Here is an 18,416-nt window from a genome sequence, read left to right on the forward strand (position 1 = left end):
CCACCAAACAAAGCCCTGCATCCAATTCAATTAAAGTGTCACAATGGGCGAATGAACGGATTCCAGAATTTTGCGTTGATTCGTGGTCTCTCTCATTTTTTTTGGTTTTTCATTTTTTTTTTCCCCTTTTATTTCTCCCTTGTCATTTATAATAAAAATGAAAATATGAAAATCTAGTTAACAGGACATTCAAACACATTGCCTCTTTCTCAATAAAATTGTAATTGATTTTTTTTTTTATTTTTCATATTCTGTTTCCATTATCTCATGTACATATGTTTATTATTTTTTTTATTTTATTTTTTCAATTTTTTATATAATCGACTATAATTAAAGTAAAAAAAAATACATTAAATACTATTTTGAAATTTTTTATAAAAGCATAAGTCAAAATTTTTGTATAAAAAAATGATAATCGTTTGAGAAAAAAAAAAAAAAAATGACATATATACTCAGAGGGTATCATCAAAGTGGCACGAGGCAAAAAGACCAAAAATTCTGAATGAATGAATTGCGAAGAAAGGCATATAAAAGACGAGGAGAAAAATAAAGAATAAAAAAAAAAAAGCTTTAGGGACATTGGCAGAAAGTATACGGGGTAGAAAAAAAAAAAACATGAAAACCGCATCGCGTCGCCTCGACTACTCCCAGGACCTTCCTTCCGGTCTCCAGTTGTGGAGCCCCCACTGGTCGCGTCATCTCGTTCATCCGTTGAATGTGATATACTTGGTCAAATAAGACATTCTTAATTGAATCCAACTATCTTTAGAAATTCATTAGACAATTTTTTCGTTTATAATTTTATTTTCACCGAAAAAAAAAAAATTTGTAATATATATTTTTGTTTGAAGAAACATAAATAAAAATTTATAATTAAAGAAAAGTACAATCATTAAATATATTGAGCTTATTGTTGTGGTACTTGAAAAGTTTTATTATTATTGCACTGGTTCGTAGAGAAATATAATGCGAGTGTATATATACGACAGGTTGTAATACTGAAAATAAGAGCCTGATGGGGGCTCTTGAATTTCGCCGCAGGTTGTAACGGATATGGGTGATCTGTATACATATATATATAAACTTACCTCGACAGTATCTTGGATACACAGCCGTGAGATACCCTGAGCTGTCTTGAAATGTCACACGGTCGTACACCACTGTGTGCAAGCTCAACAATTCTCTGTCTCACAACATCCGGTAGTGGTCTTCCATTCACAAATACTCCACCCAACTGATTGACACCACCATGACCTGAAATAAATAAATTAAATTAAATAAATTTATGAATGAAAAATAATATTATAATAAATAAGCAAAATTAATTACAATTTCATATATTAATATTATTAAAATTATTAAATTACAAGAAAAATTGATTATGATAAAATCAACACATGCGGATATAGACACAACACCCAACCATCATCACTTTATAACATTAAAATTCGCTTTTAACCCGATAATATAGCAAGCCCTAATAACGTAATGGAGGGTGTCTCTTTGGTACAACGACATATGTCCCCTCTCGTACCACTGCACCAAAAAAGACTTGATGATCTGTGTTTCAAGATCCCCACAATGATGGACAACATACAGAATAGAAATATATATATATTTACTCATCCCCTTTATTTTCGAAAGTGACTGGATGTTCTATTATTGCCACTGGCTTTTATGGTACTCGACGACTCAATCGAATTATCCTAGTACTATTTATTTTCATTGATATATATATGTATATCCATATTTTGTTTTTTTTTTTTTTTCTATACAGTGAGAAATACAAAATAATACACAGACGGTAATCAAATATATATGTAGGGTGTTTTTCTCTATTTATGATCCATCTTATTAGGTGAAACATTAACAAAAAATATTTATTTTTTGGTGTTGTTGATGGGATTTATGAAGCTTACAAGAGAATTTTTGTGGATTAACTTGGGGTGATATTGAAACCCCTTATAATCAGCCACTTTTAATAATCGAAATAATATATAATATAATTGTAATTATACATTGATGCATCAATAATTATTTATAATATTAAAAACTATTTTTGAATATAATTTAGAGTTAAAAAATTTGATTAATATTTTCATGAAAATCATTTCAAAGACTGCATGATTGAGAGGAAAAAAAAATGCTACAAACCAATCGAATTTCCGTGATAAATCAAATATGATTTATATGTATTACTACAGTCTTTTTACAAACGTTTCGATAAATAATATATGGTTTATTTTTTTTTCCTCTCCGAGTTAGATTATATATAGATTTTTAGTGTGCGCCTAGTAAACGAGAGAAGACAATGACGATGATCCAGTAGTGGTATGATCATTACTAGAAACGATACGTGCATCCGCTCGCAAATCAATTCAGTATCACGTTTATGGTTGGCAACCCCGTGGTGCCGACCGGTAGTCAAGGGGAATATCGTTTCAGGGTTTGTTGTACATATAGTTATATGTGAGAGACGAGTTCTCATGCTACGAGTCATACTGGTGTAAATTCAAAGTATCTATATATATATTAACTAGCAATGCAAGCACTTCTGTATATCCTACGCGCCGTCACGCTTGCTGACCACAACTGGACGAGGCTACCTCGGTCCAGATCGACTCTATATATACACCCCCAAATTTATATATATATATACAAAGTCAACTATAGTTACAGCCACATACCGGTGGTTGAGCTGCATTACAACCCTTATTATTGCAATCGCCTTCCTGCCTTTAGACCTTTTTACCGAAAATAAAATAAAAAGCCAAAAAACAAAAGGTTCAAATTTACAACAAAAAGCAACAAATAAGATTGAAAAAAAATAACAAGCATTTTTGATTTAAGCTATTGTTTTTTTTTAATTTTTTTAAAATTGAAATAAGTTTATATTTGCGATCGCTATGATTCAATGATCATTGTGTGCAATCAACTGTTTGAAAAACTTAAATTGCATCAATATATGTATTTTGGATTTTTATAACTGTGATTTTTAATAGAAAAAAATTATTTTTTTTTAGAATTATATATTTTCTCGGTTATCAAAAGTTGTTCTGGTTGAAACAAAATAATTTTTATCTCGACATGCAAGACAATTGATCCTGGAATGCTGATAGAATTCATTTGAAGGACATTTTATATATTTTTTTCTCTTTACATTATTGTTACTCAACTTTTTTTTTTTTGCTTCGTTCCGATTATGTCTTTCGAAATAATTTTATTGTTTTTTTGTTAATAGTCTAGCTTTTGATTTCTCAAACAACGACGATTCACGGCTATTGTTACAATGCTTTTTTTTTTCTTTAATTTATTTTATTTATACTTTTTTTTTTTGAGGTTGATTTCAAATACCGTTGGTTTGCGCAAACTTTAAAATAGTGACCATGAACATTGTTTTTATTATACTTGTTACAATTTAAAATTTCCACGGTAATTCGTAATTATTAGATTCACATTGTCACGTTTATCGATTGACAATTTTTTACATAATTATTTTAGTTGTTGTCATTTACCGTCGTATTGAAATTGAAGCAAGAAAAAAAATTTTTATTGTATAAAATATAGATGTATTGTGATTGTTACAGATTGCTGAATTTTTTTTTTTTAGATAAGAAATATCAAAAATTGGAAAGTTGAATAAATTGGGTCTGATCTTACAAGTATAATATTCCATCATATTTTGGTTGTATCTGTACGCGGTGCTAAGGTCCATCGCATCAGATAACCTCGGCCCGTCGGCCGTCGGTTGTGGGAATCCAGCTGTCCTCCAATTTTTTCTGCTCTTTACTATGTACCCAAAAAATATTGACACCTCAAAATGAAGACGGTCTGTTACGAGCTTTTTTTTTTTTCTTTTTTTATTCCTGTTACTGTTGTTTTCAACTAGAAAACTGTATAGATATAAATTTTTTTTTCATCGAGCGTGGGTGCCTAGGGTAGTGACACAATGACTGTCATCAAGAGGTGCTTTGTGAAAAACCACGGGTGACTCAAATCGGCCGTAAGGCCCACATCAATAGATTCCATTATTGCTACACTTTTATCCAAATGCCCTTAAAAATATATATATCACTTTAAACTTAAACTCGACATATACAAAACCACCCTTAAAAATTCATTTAACTATCCATAAAATCAACATAAAAAAATATACTAGTAATATAAACAAAAAATTAATTTAAAAAAAAAAAAATATTAAATAGTCATGTTGAATCACAAAACAAATCACAGATCACAAAATCCAATTGAAAAATCCAACTTGTATATAAATCATCAATTTAACAATAAAAAAATATAAAATTATAAAAATAAATTAAAAAATAAATGCAATCACAATTGAAGTAAATTTTCACTTAATAATTTTGTTGAAAAAAAAAAAATATATTAATTGTTGATGACACTTGGATAAATTAAGATAATTAAAAAATTGTTTGTTCTTATTATAAAATCAAACAGTGAGTATTTTAACCGGCAGACATGATCATCACGACGCGGAAGCATGGAGACAGTCTTTTGGCTTTGGCACGTGACTTTCAGTAACTTCTTGTCCCCGCTCTATTTTTCCCTAAAAATTTCATCCCCACGCAATGTATTGCCACGCCTCTCATCCCCTGTTTATACAATATTATACAGCATCTGCAGCTAGATACTACTGCCCTCCGTTAAACTCGTTGTTGGTTGAGACTTTATCACGTGACATTTACTAGGGGGCGTCAACATTGCTTATACGTTGCTACTGGCAACTGGATTTTTAGCAAAAGCATCATCATCGTGCGCGGGATAACATTGTTATATTGGCATCAGAAAACTATGCGTATACATTGAGACAAAATTTTCTCAATATATATCTATAAATTTTAAATTCTAGCCAGCTGGTATACCGCCAATAATTTCAGCGCGAAATCACATGTATTTGACAAAAGAAAAAAAAAAAAAAACTATATAAAAAAGGGTTAAAATTAAATCAAGGGTAGATTATAAATTAATTTTTTTAATTCAAGATTGATTAAGAATATTTTGTTGTAAAAAAAAAAAGCTTGATCACTGTGCAATTTATTTTTAGAAATTTGATTGTTATGGTATATTTGTAATTGATTTTAGATGATATGGTTATTAATTCACTTTCAGCGGACACAACAGAATGTTCAACTAGTATATATACACAGATAATATTAATTGTCGTGGTTGGCTTAGCCATGCGCGAAGAGACCTATCGAGCCCTGACGCACCTAATTACGATACTGATTACGCGTAGAGAAGCAACATCACCGTGCTTCTCTCCTTGTCACGATTAAATTTCTGTGAGACTATGTAAAATACAAAATAAGATGATGATGATCATCCACCAACTACTTGATAAAAGTATATCAGGGAAATTTTTAAAAGTAGGGGAAACTATTTTTTTTTTAAATCAAAATAAAATGAAAAATTAACATGTTTTAATTTGAGATATATGGGAATATGAAAAATAAAAACAAAAAAGAAAAAAAAAAAGAGACTTGGCAAGAAATTGACTGATGTATAGACTGAGTCACATGGTGTTGTCCGGAAGGTGCGGTCAGCCAGGGTGAAGGCGTTGGTGGGACCGTAACTTGCATACAAATCTCACAAGGGTCCGGTTTACTCATTCACAATATAATATTGTGTGCACTACATATGTGCAATATACTTTTCCCGTATTTGATATCTTTATGAATTACTTTTTCTTTGAGTATAAACTAGTGCGTATATACTTGGGATTTGTAACATGGAACACCAGGATATGTGTAACTTCAATGGAACTAGATCCATTCGTGAAAATTATATATACATTTATTTTAATTTGTAAAAAAGAACCGGTTATGATACCCAGGATGATATGCGGTAATAGAGTTTTATTTTATATATTTTTTCAAAATATATATGTATACTTATACAATTTTTATTTAAAAAACCCCAACTGAAATGATGGAGCTGTATGTTTTTTATAGTTCATAATATATTATTCATTAACCCTCTCAAATCTCAATTGATGTATATATAAATATTCTAACCAAAAATATTTATATCAACTCAGTCAATCATTTATGATTTAAATCTCAAAAGGATATGACTGAAGATTACTATACAGTTTGGCATATCATTTGCGTAAATGAACGAGGCGATGGGTTTGTGTTGACGGGCAATATGTCCCAACATGATTGCACCAAGGGGGTGGTTTTGCTTCAGGATGGGTAGTGCTATATCCAATGGCATATGGATGTTAGAGCTCGATGGTAACTCACTGCTGTATAATAGAGTGAGACAAAATGACAAAGATAGAGATAAATAACCCAGGCCAGATGCAGATGAGGTCGACACAACCAAGCTATATGTATATATGTATATAACTTGGTGCATCGATCACTTTGACTTTGTGGATATATGTATATGTTTAATATGAGAATTGCCTGAGTGTATAATGTATATTAGTGTGTGGCTATTCTAATCGTACTTTGCTATATCACCCTCAACTCTGACATCCCCATGATACCTAACAATCATCCTCATCCAGTTTGACCTCCTATCCTTCCTAATCTCTCAGCCACGGCATTAATCTCATTTATCATATAGAACGGAAGATCGAAGAGTTCGCGAAACTAAGAGGACGTATGTTAAATTAAACTAGTGACATTTGGAAATTGACGTTATTGCATATATATTTAATTATTTTCATTGTCACTATCAGCATAATCATCGTATATATCATTCCAAATTATTCAACTATTAATATGTATAGTGTATTTTTTCCTGCGTGTTTACAGAAGCATGCACTTGATTTTTTGTTTTAAATATATAGAAAAAAAAAATGTCAAAACATTTATTAAGAAGAAGAGACAATTATTATCTTGGCGCATAATGTTCTGTTGTGAAATTCATCGGGTGACAAGCATATATATATAAGGTGTATGAAAAAGCATAGAAATGATAAAGATGTTAAAAAAAAATAAGAAATAAATAAATGAAAAAATAAAAAAGAAAATTCTGTAGCAGCCGCAAAGCGATATAACTTACGAGATTTGATGTAAATAGCACACTTACTTATTTGCCACTGGCGTGCAAGTTAAAAATAAGTTCGCAACAGTATATATAGATGATGAGAAAGAGCAAAAGAGAGCATGAAAAAAGAGAAGGGGTCGAAATTTTTTTTTTTTTTGCGTAATGAAAGCAATCAATTCAAGTCCCTTTTTTTTTTCTTTTAGTATATCCCGTCACAAAATATCCTTCCCTTCACTCTCCGACCTTATACTCTTAACTTGAAACGTCGAGGGGTGAAGCTCAACGTTCTCCACTTTTCCAAGAGCATCTAGTAGAATAACGCCATCCCCCTTAAAACTCCTTACATACCCATACCATCCCTTAACTGACGACTCCATCTTTTCTTTTCCCCCACTTAATTCTGTCTACCGATCTAAAGTCGACCTCGTCTCAATACCCTCAACCACTTTATACCACTTTTTTTTTTTTTTCATTATTTTGATTTTGTATTTTCATTCCTTCATTTACTTTTTACATTTTTTTTTATTTTTAAACTTTGAATTTTCATTAGTTATTCTATTCTCGTTTCTACTATGTTATCGTAGAATTTGTCTTTAATTTTTTATTTGATTTTTAATGTATGAGTAATTAAAGAAAAATATTTAATACACTCAGAGAAGGATAAGTTAACAGTTAACATACCAATATGTTTACATTAAACATACAGTTTAATTTTATATATTTTAAACATAGATATCTTAACTGTTAACATATTATGTTTATATTTACGTATCTTTGCCAAATATTTTGATCAGTCTACTTCTTGTCATCTGACATTATATTGATACGATTCTAAGTAATATAATATAATATGTACTCGTGTTAAAATTTTTTAAATTTATTTGTAAATTCATTCTTAATTTTACATTCAAATATTTACATACGTAAATGTCTTAACTATCAGTAACCTTAATTGTTCAATTACAGATATCTTAATAGTTAACATACGCATATTAACTATTAAGATACGTATGTTTAATGTTAATATATATATCTTTGATGTGAACTTATCAGCCACCACCCATTTTAACATGGCATATGTTAACATTAAACAGGATAAGTTAACTGTTAACATATCCTTCTCTGTGTGTAGATTTACAGCTTCATTTCAGTTGGATATTTAAAAAAAATAAGACAATATTTTTGATTACTTTTTGCGTGTTAAAGAATGAGAAAAAGTAAAAGATGTTTAAAATCAAAGTTAAGTATCATTTGTCTTGAATACGACCCAACAACTAAGATCAACTCGTTACTTATTGTATATACTTTCTTCAAGGAAACTAGTTAAACACTGGATACTGTCCTTAACCCCACTGTTTTGTTTATTTGTACAACAAAAATAAATTGTGTTTAACGAAATATATTTCTTTAACACTGACAATGACTTTTTACTTGAGGGTTTGAAAATTACTACTTATTTGATAATTTATATACTAAACTTAATTTAAACTTAAAACGAAAACAAATATATTTTATTTTTTTTTTTTAATTTTCGTTTATCAATTTGTTTTTACCCTTGTCTTTGTTTGTTTTGACGGTTATTTGATAATGACAAAAGATGAAATGAAAAAATAAAAAATAAAAATATCTCTTGTGTAAGTTTCCCGAGGGAAATGCTAAATGTCAAACGCCGGAGATTCTACCTTCATTCGTTTATCCCAAGGGAGGTAAAAGGCCATACGAGATCATTACGTTATTACATACAATCCGTCATTCTTTTGTTTATTTTACAAACACATTATCACACTAGATCCGATGAAATTCCATGCTCCACAGATTTGTTGACAGTGTACTCACTCAAATTATATACAAAGACATAAATAAATAATAATTATTACAAAAATATATACATCAAAAATCTTACAAGTGAATTTATGACTTTAAATTTTGTCAAGAAATCATCCAGAAAATAGTTTGATAATTTTACTCAAGATGAACATTTAATTTAAATTATTAATATAATATTTTTATAATAAAGTTAAAAAATTGATGACAATAGTTTATATATCCTCTCTGATGATGTACATAATAAAATCGATTTATTTATGAATAGAAATTGCTTAATGGAAAGGGTTTAAATGGCACAAGGGGTTGATGCACTTGAGTGGTTTGTCGTTTGTGGTGGGAGGATAGTTGTGGATACTTTTTGGTCCTTATGTGTATGATGTATACAACAGTTTGAATATAAGAATAATAAAAATAATAAAAAATAAGAAAAAAGGATATGCCGGATCTGGGACAGGCACGTGCTGTCGCGTGTGCCATACATGAAACCCTCATGATCTATATGGCCCCGTCACTAGACTCTTTGCATATATATGGAAATTATATATATGTACTTACAAAACTAATTCAAAGTCTCGGCACTTTAAAAAGTCAAAAGCTTAAAAAGTTGTAATCGATCTTTGTGAATATGAATATATATTTTTACTTTTAATAGAAAATCATTTTTCATAATTTTTTTTTATGATAAATTGAAGAGTTTTATAATTTATTTTGAATATTTTTTAACAAAATAACATTCATTAATAAAATTGTGTCGTTTATTTCGATCATATATATTTTTTTTTTATGAAATTATTATTTTTTTTTGTAGGTGACGATGTAAAAGAGGGCTGACTGGTTTCTCAGGGGGTTTAACTGCGGGGGTGGTTGCATATTTCACGCTCGGTGGTCCCATCTCGTGGAGACAATCTGAACCAGTACGGATACATCATCGCGTGACGCCACGTAATAACCTTCGTGGCACCCAGGGTGGCTCTTTTTGGATTCCTTTCAAAAGCCTCTTATTTATTCATCTCACCTCGGCGAATCCCCGCTTACCAACCCCAAAGACAACCCATCATTTTATCCCCACAACTCCTTACTCAATTTCAGCTATACTTATATCCCTTTCTTTTTACTCTACCGCGTAACCGACCACCCGCGCAAAAACAAAAGAAGGGAAAAAAAAAAATATGCATCCAACATTTTGCCTTTAAATCACAATTTTCATTTTAAAACATAAGCTAGCTTCCTCGTATGTATATTTTTTATATATGCAAAGAAAAAATGAACAAGTTTGAAAAAAAAAAAAACATACATACAACAAAGTGGCACATAAAGTGACACATTGTCGACGACCCAAGACACATCAATCTCTGAACCACAAATCCGTTCTTAAAAATTACAAAGATAAATAATAAAAATAGTGAAATAATAATGAAAAAAATATTTAGCAAAGTGTGAGAAGACAAGTGTCAAAGTTTGAGTTTAAATAATCCATTTTCAGAATACACGGAAGGAAATAATGCAAAAGGTATATATTTTTTTTCTATTTTTTAAATGTATACACTGTAAAAAAAAATAAGATGTATACCGTGTGTGACGGAGTACTGATGTTGCCACTTGTGAAGGCAAAGGCTATTTGTCGGATGATAAACGACCGTCGTACTATTCAACGTGGGTGGTTTTGGCGGTCGCGGGAAATGGTGAGCAACGCCGCGTGTCGCCGTTTTCGCGTTTCGTATCGTTTCGTTTTGCCCTATGGACAAACATACACCACACTTTTGTCCACACATGTGTTTCTTCAATTTTTTAACATTTTAACTTCTTAATTTAACTAGCTTTCTTTTTTTCATTTTATTTTTTCGTCTTATACATTACTTCAATTTTTCAACGACTCGAGAGATTTTTTATTTGTTTTGAGAACAAGATAAATTTATTTTTCATACAACTAAACACTTGGTATATTTATTTAAATACTTTTTTCCGAAATTTTTATTGAAAGGCAATTTAGTGAAAATTGAGTAGTTTAGATTGTTGTAAAATTAGAATAGCATAGTAGATTAGAGCAAGGATCATATCTCAGTCAAAGTTAGAATCGAAAATACACAAATACATATAAAAGTTTGTAGGTAGATTGGATTCATGTATATGGAATAGAATGAAGGCCGTATAGAGAATGCAGTTTTGGTCTTTGGGTGAGTAGTAGATATTTTCATGTATATATATATACAAACCCACCAGGCACATAATGTCTAATGGGGGTGATTGTGCTCGTACTCCGTGACGGATCAATCTGCCACCCCCTTTGGTCACCCTGCTATACTGGCAATTCTCTTTTACATTCACCTCTTTCCCTTCTCATTCATATGGTCATCCTCAATTTTACAAACCAAAAATATCATGTATTAACCAGAGTGCGGAGTATGCGTGAATAACGCAACTATTCGTCATAGTACACCCTTGGCAATTTTCTTCCGCAGATTTAAGTCACGGTAGCAAATTTTCGATTTAAATGATCATTAAGTTTTTTACTTGTTTTTTGGTGCGATTTAACAAAAGGGAAGAGTTGATTCAAAGTCTGTTTTTGTTTGTTATTTTTTGTTCTTTAGTTAGTTGTTGGGAAAAAAAAATACAAGCCAGAAATTTTAAAATACTTTGAATGGCTGTTTGAAAAAATTTGATAATTAGACTATATTTTTTAATGTATATCCAAAAAACAAACTTTGTTTTTAAATGAAGAAGACATCCTTATCTGTTGAGTCAGTCAAGTTTGAATGAATTGGTTTCATTTTTGCAATATGTGCTTCATTGGACACACAGATGGCAACAGCTGGTTTATATAGCACGTCTACTTAACCGTCAATTCAGTTTATCGATTGCGAATACACACGAAAAAATACCTTTATATTGTTAAATAAATAAATGAATTATTTCAAAATTAAACAATAAAAAATATAAATCATTTCTCTGCATAAAAAATTTAATCTCATTCAAGTTTTTCTTCACGTTAAATTTTTCTAATAATTATTTGTCAAAAAATAATTTTTTATTTAATAATAAATAAATTTCATAAATGTTTTTCAGTAAAACACAAAAATAAAAACAAAAATTGACTTCAATTGTGAAGTAATTATCCTTACGTTGTGTGTCGGTAAAAAACAAAAAAATATTTCATAAAGAGTTTTAAAGAAGATTCTGTTGCGGTTACGATCGTTATTGCGGTTCAAAGCCATAACACGTCTCAGCTACAGCAACTTTTTAAAAAGCCAACGTTATATATATTTTAATGTAGATATATTTCTTGAAACGTTGACGAACATTAATGTACAATACAACATACAACCAACCAATTGAGATAACCGACACAGCGTCAATTATTATTCCATAAATGAAAGAAGAGAAAAAGAGATAGAAAAAAGATTTAAAAAAACAAAAAAAATATACCGCATAATAGTCTGCCACTGAAAGATCGAATTTTACATTTAGGAGAGTCATGTGATATACAAAACGATTGAATCGTTGGTAATTTTAAACTTTGCGGTATATTACAACGAAGGATATTTCGATTGATTTTTTTTCTTAAATAAAAAAAAATATTTATCGAATGATTAATGAAAATTGTAAACTTATAAATTATTTTATAAACTTATAAATTTATCAATCAAATAAAAGTCTACAGTTATAGTGTAGACTTACAATAGAATGAAGTGTATATATGAAAACACAAATCGTTTCCTGCGTCTGATTCCAGACATTTCCTCCCTGTTGTTTCTCCTCGTCGTCTCGTTGTTCAATCCACATTTGAATTCACCCAGATATAAAAGTTGTGCATCAGATCGTCAAACCTGGGCGCATCTCACGGTTGAGTTAATTTTGCGTGCTTTGCGTGTATACACGACTACTGGATACATCTCGTAGACATGCCATACACATAACAACCGAGGCATATATTTACAAACAAATATTTATTCATTCTTTTTTTTTTTTTCAAACAAATAAACATTGTTGTTGTTCTCATTCATCATATTTTTTTTTTTTTTAGATTTAAACTGTTTTAATAAATAGAAAAATATAGCAGAGAAGATGTTTTAACATCGTGACTCAAATATTTGTCGGCATCTTTGCCTACTGTGTGTTGGTAAGTTGCACGATTTAAAAACTGAACAAAAGAGATGAAGTATATATATGTAAATATCGTGATGACCAAATTTTTTTTTCAATCAAAACGTTTGATAGAATTTTTTTATGAAAAAATTTATAAAATATAAATGGTAAATTCATGTTTGATAATTTATAAATGTCAGGTGAAATAAGCGAGTGACAATTTTATCAATTTATCATTAATTTAATTTTTATACTTTTGGTATTTTTAAATTTAAAGAAAAAATTAAAATACAAAAATTGGTTATCATTTGAAAGCACAAATTTGTAGTACTATTACTAATGACTGATAAATTGAGTCGGGGTTTATCCAAGCTTGTCATTTGACGATAAGAAAACATATGTTAAATAACGCAACAAAGTATGTAAACGATTTTTGGTTATAAATAAACATAAAAATATTTATAGGTCAAATACAAATGCTATGTTGAAAATAAAATTAATAAATTTCTTGATTGCGAAAATTAAAAATAAGCAATATGGAAAATTAAAAAGATATACTAATAATGAAACACCACAACTTGATCATCAACTTAGTATGTTACATTATAAGTTGAATAAACCGGCTGGTCTAATTGATATGCGGCTTATACTATCCGGTAAGCAATTCGTGCAATGCAAAGTATATTCCCGGACATATCGTGCAGCAGTCGCGTGGTTAAGTAGCACTGTCTCGATAACTAACCGCTTTTACTTAAAAAAAAATAAATAAAAATTTATCAAATAAATAAGCTCATAAAGTAAATGTATGTTTATCAATAAAATATTATATATCTCACTACATAATAAAATAAATATTTTAAATTATTAAAAAAAAAAAATATATGCGCGTTTAAAGATAAAATTCAAAATAATAATTATTTTAAAGTTAATTTTTATTACTCGTTTGATTGAATAATGAACAATTCCCAGACACTATGATACTCTTGAGTCTTTTAACTCGCTTCACTTCCTTTAGACATATATACAAACACACGAGGGAATTTTGAGAGTGGTCATTACATGATAAAATCGCACCTTAAAATTTACAAAACGGAAGTTCCCACGTTGCATTACCGCGGGAATATTTTTGGTGCATCATCCAGAATACACATTTTATTATAAAAATTTTTGTTAATTTTTTTTACTTCAACAATAGACTGACAAAAGTTAAAAAATATATCTTTGAAAATTATTGTAAAAAAACAAAAATCTCATATTATTTTTCACATGATAAATCAATTAAAAATTATTGCTCAATATATAAATTTAAATTATAAATATGAGCCCCCCCACGGACTAATCCTTTTATTTATTTTTTTTTCGTTATCATCACGTGTGGTCCATATCAGAAATATCCCCGCGGCAACCTCATCCCTTTCTCTATATCCTACTGCGCGTATTTTTCCGCCCCTTCTTTTTTCCAGTCTACATTTTACATAGGTATATTCTATCTTGATCTTGATAATCTTTAATTTTTTTTTGTTTGCCTTATTTAGTATATTTCACCTCCTCCACATTATTTTTCCGTTGTATATTTATATATGGAGTCTGTGAAGTCCAACTTCTTTTGATCTCACTCGGTCGTCCTCACGACGAGCATATAAATCTAACTGATCGTCTTTATACTTAATACTGCCAATATTATTGTGAACCAACAATCAGAATACAACTCGTGATACATCATCATCCCCTAAACGATTTTAATGGAAATAAAAATATTATTTAAAAGGCATTTGCCGATGAAAAATCTTAATACGTCAAAATGTAAAATTTATATCGATCAATACTGTTGTTGCCTTTGGTGGAGGGCAGTTTTTTTTTTTTGATATAAATAAACAGGTGAATTAAAAAAATTATTATTAAAGGGCTCTCATGTGAAGAAATAATATATAAATGTTTGAAAAATACATACAAAGCTAGACATATAAATAAATATGTATACATAAATTACAAATTTATCTAGAAGGAACACCAGGACCGTTTTTCTGTCAATCTCAACGTGATCCCTGTAATTTTCTGTCTAGAAAACCACAACGTTTCTTTAATGCTCCATTGTCTCAACATTGTTAATGTTTTCTCCCCTTTATTTTTCTCTTTCGTTTTACCATTGCCACAAGTCCACTACTTACATGACTAAAACTCTCTTTATTTTTTAACTATTGCTTTAGGGATTTTACATAAAATCCCTTTTCTGTTTTATTCAATTTTGTTGAAATTTTATATTCATTTTTGTTTTTCTACATTTTCATTAAGTTAGTAAATATCAAATAAATATATAAGGCAATAATATGTCACCTTGTAACTGAATGTAAATTAAAAAAATAAATAAATAAATTATTACCACAAGTTATTTCACAATTAAAATAAATTAACTCACGTACATAATTGTTTAAACTTATTCTCAGAATCAATATATTTCATATCTTTGTGAAGTTTACTTTAGTATCGTCTCGCTATACTTTGCTCAATAAAAAAAAATAAAAAATGTAAATATACCCTCGAGGAATTTCTGACGGGAAGTGAATTAGATGTCCTTATGTACGCCTTGTAATAATTATAGCATTAAAAAAAGAAGGAAAAAAAAAAAAAGAAATAAATCAACTTGGAAAAATACTCAATGATAATACCTATTTTTTTTTTTATTTAGCTCTATTTATTTTTTATTATTTTTTTTTCTTTGCAAGACGATGTATAGTGATGGTAAAGATATAAAAAAAAAAAATAATGAAAATTGAGATTCAAAATGTTGTTAAATGTGTATGGTGAAACGGAAACATACTTTGAAATAAGAATAATAAAAAAAAAAAGGTATATAGATACAAGAGTGGAAGAGGTGAGGTTAGGGCGTCGCTAGCTCGCGCCAACCGAACCCATTGTTTAATCCAGCGAGATCGGTCACACGATAGACCCGGTCAAGGACGAGAATCGAGTTCCCAAGCGCGCAATTTGCGCGTACATCTGTACACATAATTCACGACCCAAAAAAACGGAAGGAAAATATTAATGCTCTATACAAACAAACGAAACAAAAAAAAAAAAGAGAAAATGAATATTAAAAAATACATTGAAATCATCAGGCAAATTTCGATTATCTAATGACAATTGACAATTGAAATTTGAATTGTCAATCTAATGATGGATATGCTGAATGACTCATATATATTCTCAACTATTCAAGACAAAAATTAATGATGCAAAGCTATATAATAAAATTGCAATTAATAGAATTTAATTGTACACGTTGTAAATTAATATTAATAAATTTTAAATATTATATTTTATAATTGCAATTGCTGACAATATCTGTTTATTGGTTAAACGATATAAAAAGGACCTGCACGTTCGTGTGCAACCAGCAGCCTGCAATTAGATGCATCGCTGGAGGTGGCAGCACGTGCCACAAACTCATGCCTGTTTGTGTTTTTATATTTTTATTATTTTTTGTTTTTGATACAGCCAACAGACTGTGTACTTTCCTTCTACTCTAACATAACTGTTTGACCTCCATCGACCTTAGCCCCTGTAGACGATATACATATACTTCTCCATCAGACTTGTTTCATTTTCCATATTCGTGACGCTGTAATTCGTGATCAAAACTACAATTTTTTAATTTTTTTTTTTCACTTGCTTTATGAACTTATTTCAATTTTTTTTTTTTTTCAAAGCCATAATCGGTTAAATTTACTTCGATAATTTTTATGGCGTTTCTTCAGTACCAATTGAAATTATTTTAATTATTGTTTTATCAAATTCGCTTACGAAGTATTTTAAATGTTTCCGCCAATTTAAAAAAAAAAATCTCGAAGCTTATTTCGTAATCGATGTATGTATATCGAATATTTAAATACCCTTTGATTTTTAAGTTAACTTTTAATTATCTTTAGATATCTCTCGAGTTATGTCACAATTGAAAAGTGAAAAAAAAAAAACTAGCTATTCGTGTTGATGTGTATCTTTAACTGTTGTTAAAAAAAAAAAAACAATTTCAAAATAATTTTTTTACTACTTGAATATTAAATATACATGACATCACAACAGTATAATATTGTTACAATATTTTGTATGCACTTATGATTATCTTATATATTTATATTGTTAAATTTGTTTGTAATAAAAAAAAATTTCAAGAAAATAAAATGTAATAATGAACAAAAAAAAATAACAAGAATGTTAATAAAATATATATATGAAAAACGAAACAATGTCCTTTCCTTCATCATCATACAATCTCGTCCCTTTTGTTTTCACTGTAAAATAGTATATAATACCCTCGTATGTCTTGCGAAAAATAATCGCACACTCAATGCTTTTGCCCTACCAACTGCATTTATGTGGGAATACTTGCAAAATATACTTGACACAAAACTGAGACTGATGTCGCACAAAAAATAATATAATGCTCACTAGCATATGATTTTTAACAAGCTATAATGATACACCATATTATTCTTAACTTATTTTTAACAAAGAATTTAAAAAAAAAATAAAATAAATACAAAACAATAAATAAATATAATTATTTTTTTTTACCTCATTCAATGTCAAAGAAATCAAGTATAAAAAAAAATTTAGTTTTCTATTTATTTGATTTTTATTATGTCTAATATATAAGAAAATAAAAAAAAAAAAAGAACAAAGAAAATAAAAATATGCGCAATCAATGTGCAATGGTCCACTTTTATTGACAATGAAGATAAATAAAAAAAAAAAAAATAAAACAAAAATAATAATATCAATTATTTTAGTGAACAATTTTGAAAGATGTTAAAGCTTTAGAGTATACGTAAGATGAGTTTTAAAGGTGTCGGTTGTAATATGCTCGTGAATTTTATGATGCCAAGTAGTCCGAAGTAAAACCACTTTCGATGGTAGTTTTCTTATGTTGTTGAAGGTGCTTCAAGCCACCTCATAGTGTGCGGAAAACAATAGGGGCCGCGGGAGCAAAGACAAGGACGATCCCACGACGTCATACCTGTTCCCGTCGTGTACACTACACTATTCTTGTATCTTCTTAAGAATCGCGCATTATTTTTTATTTATATTTATATATATATATTATTTTTTTTTTCATTTTAAAAGATGTTTTTTTTAAATATATATATTTTTTCATGACAACGAGTTGAGGGTTTGTGTGTGTGTGTGCCGGATGATGAGACAAAGTAAAATAAAAAAATCATAATTTTATTATAATTTTAAATTAAAAAAATTAAAGCACGTCATTGGGATATCATATGATGAATATTATCAAATTTTTATTTATTTATAGACTTAATTAATTTGTTATTTCCGCAGTGAATTGTTGATGATGATGATGTTGTTATTGTTCAACTGAATAAAAATAATATTAACATGGAAAATTTAAAACTTTAATAAAACAATAATAATAAATTGATTGTTTTATTGTTTTTAGAGCTATGAAAATTACTTGGAAATTTTATGCAATA

At 29.2% G+C, this 18,416-nt stretch overlaps 1 protein-coding gene across 4 annotated transcripts in view; it reads right to left on the reverse strand.

The window, feature by feature from the left end:
* LOC122855370 (paired box protein Pax-8) overlaps nt 1-18,416 on the reverse strand; it is a 76,956-nt gene that overhangs the window by 19,956 nt on the left and 38,584 nt on the right. For 3 of the 4 annotated variants that reach the window (XM_044156668.1, XM_044156667.1, XM_044156671.1), the window contains exon 4: nt 1,089-1,254. In XM_044156668.1, coding sequence (XP_044012603.1) covers nt 1,089-1,254 — 166 coding nt within the window. Of the gene's footprint in view, nt 1-1,088; nt 1,255-3,660; nt 3,898-18,416 lie in introns of those variants that run through there. The other variant, XM_044156669.1, reaches the window with a different exon arrangement.

Source organism: Aphidius gifuensis, linkage group LG4 (assembly GCF_014905175.1).
Source record: "Aphidius gifuensis isolate YNYX2018 linkage group LG4, ASM1490517v1, whole genome shotgun sequence".
Taxonomy (NCBI): Eukaryota; Metazoa; Arthropoda; class Insecta; order Hymenoptera; family Braconidae; genus Aphidius; species Aphidius gifuensis.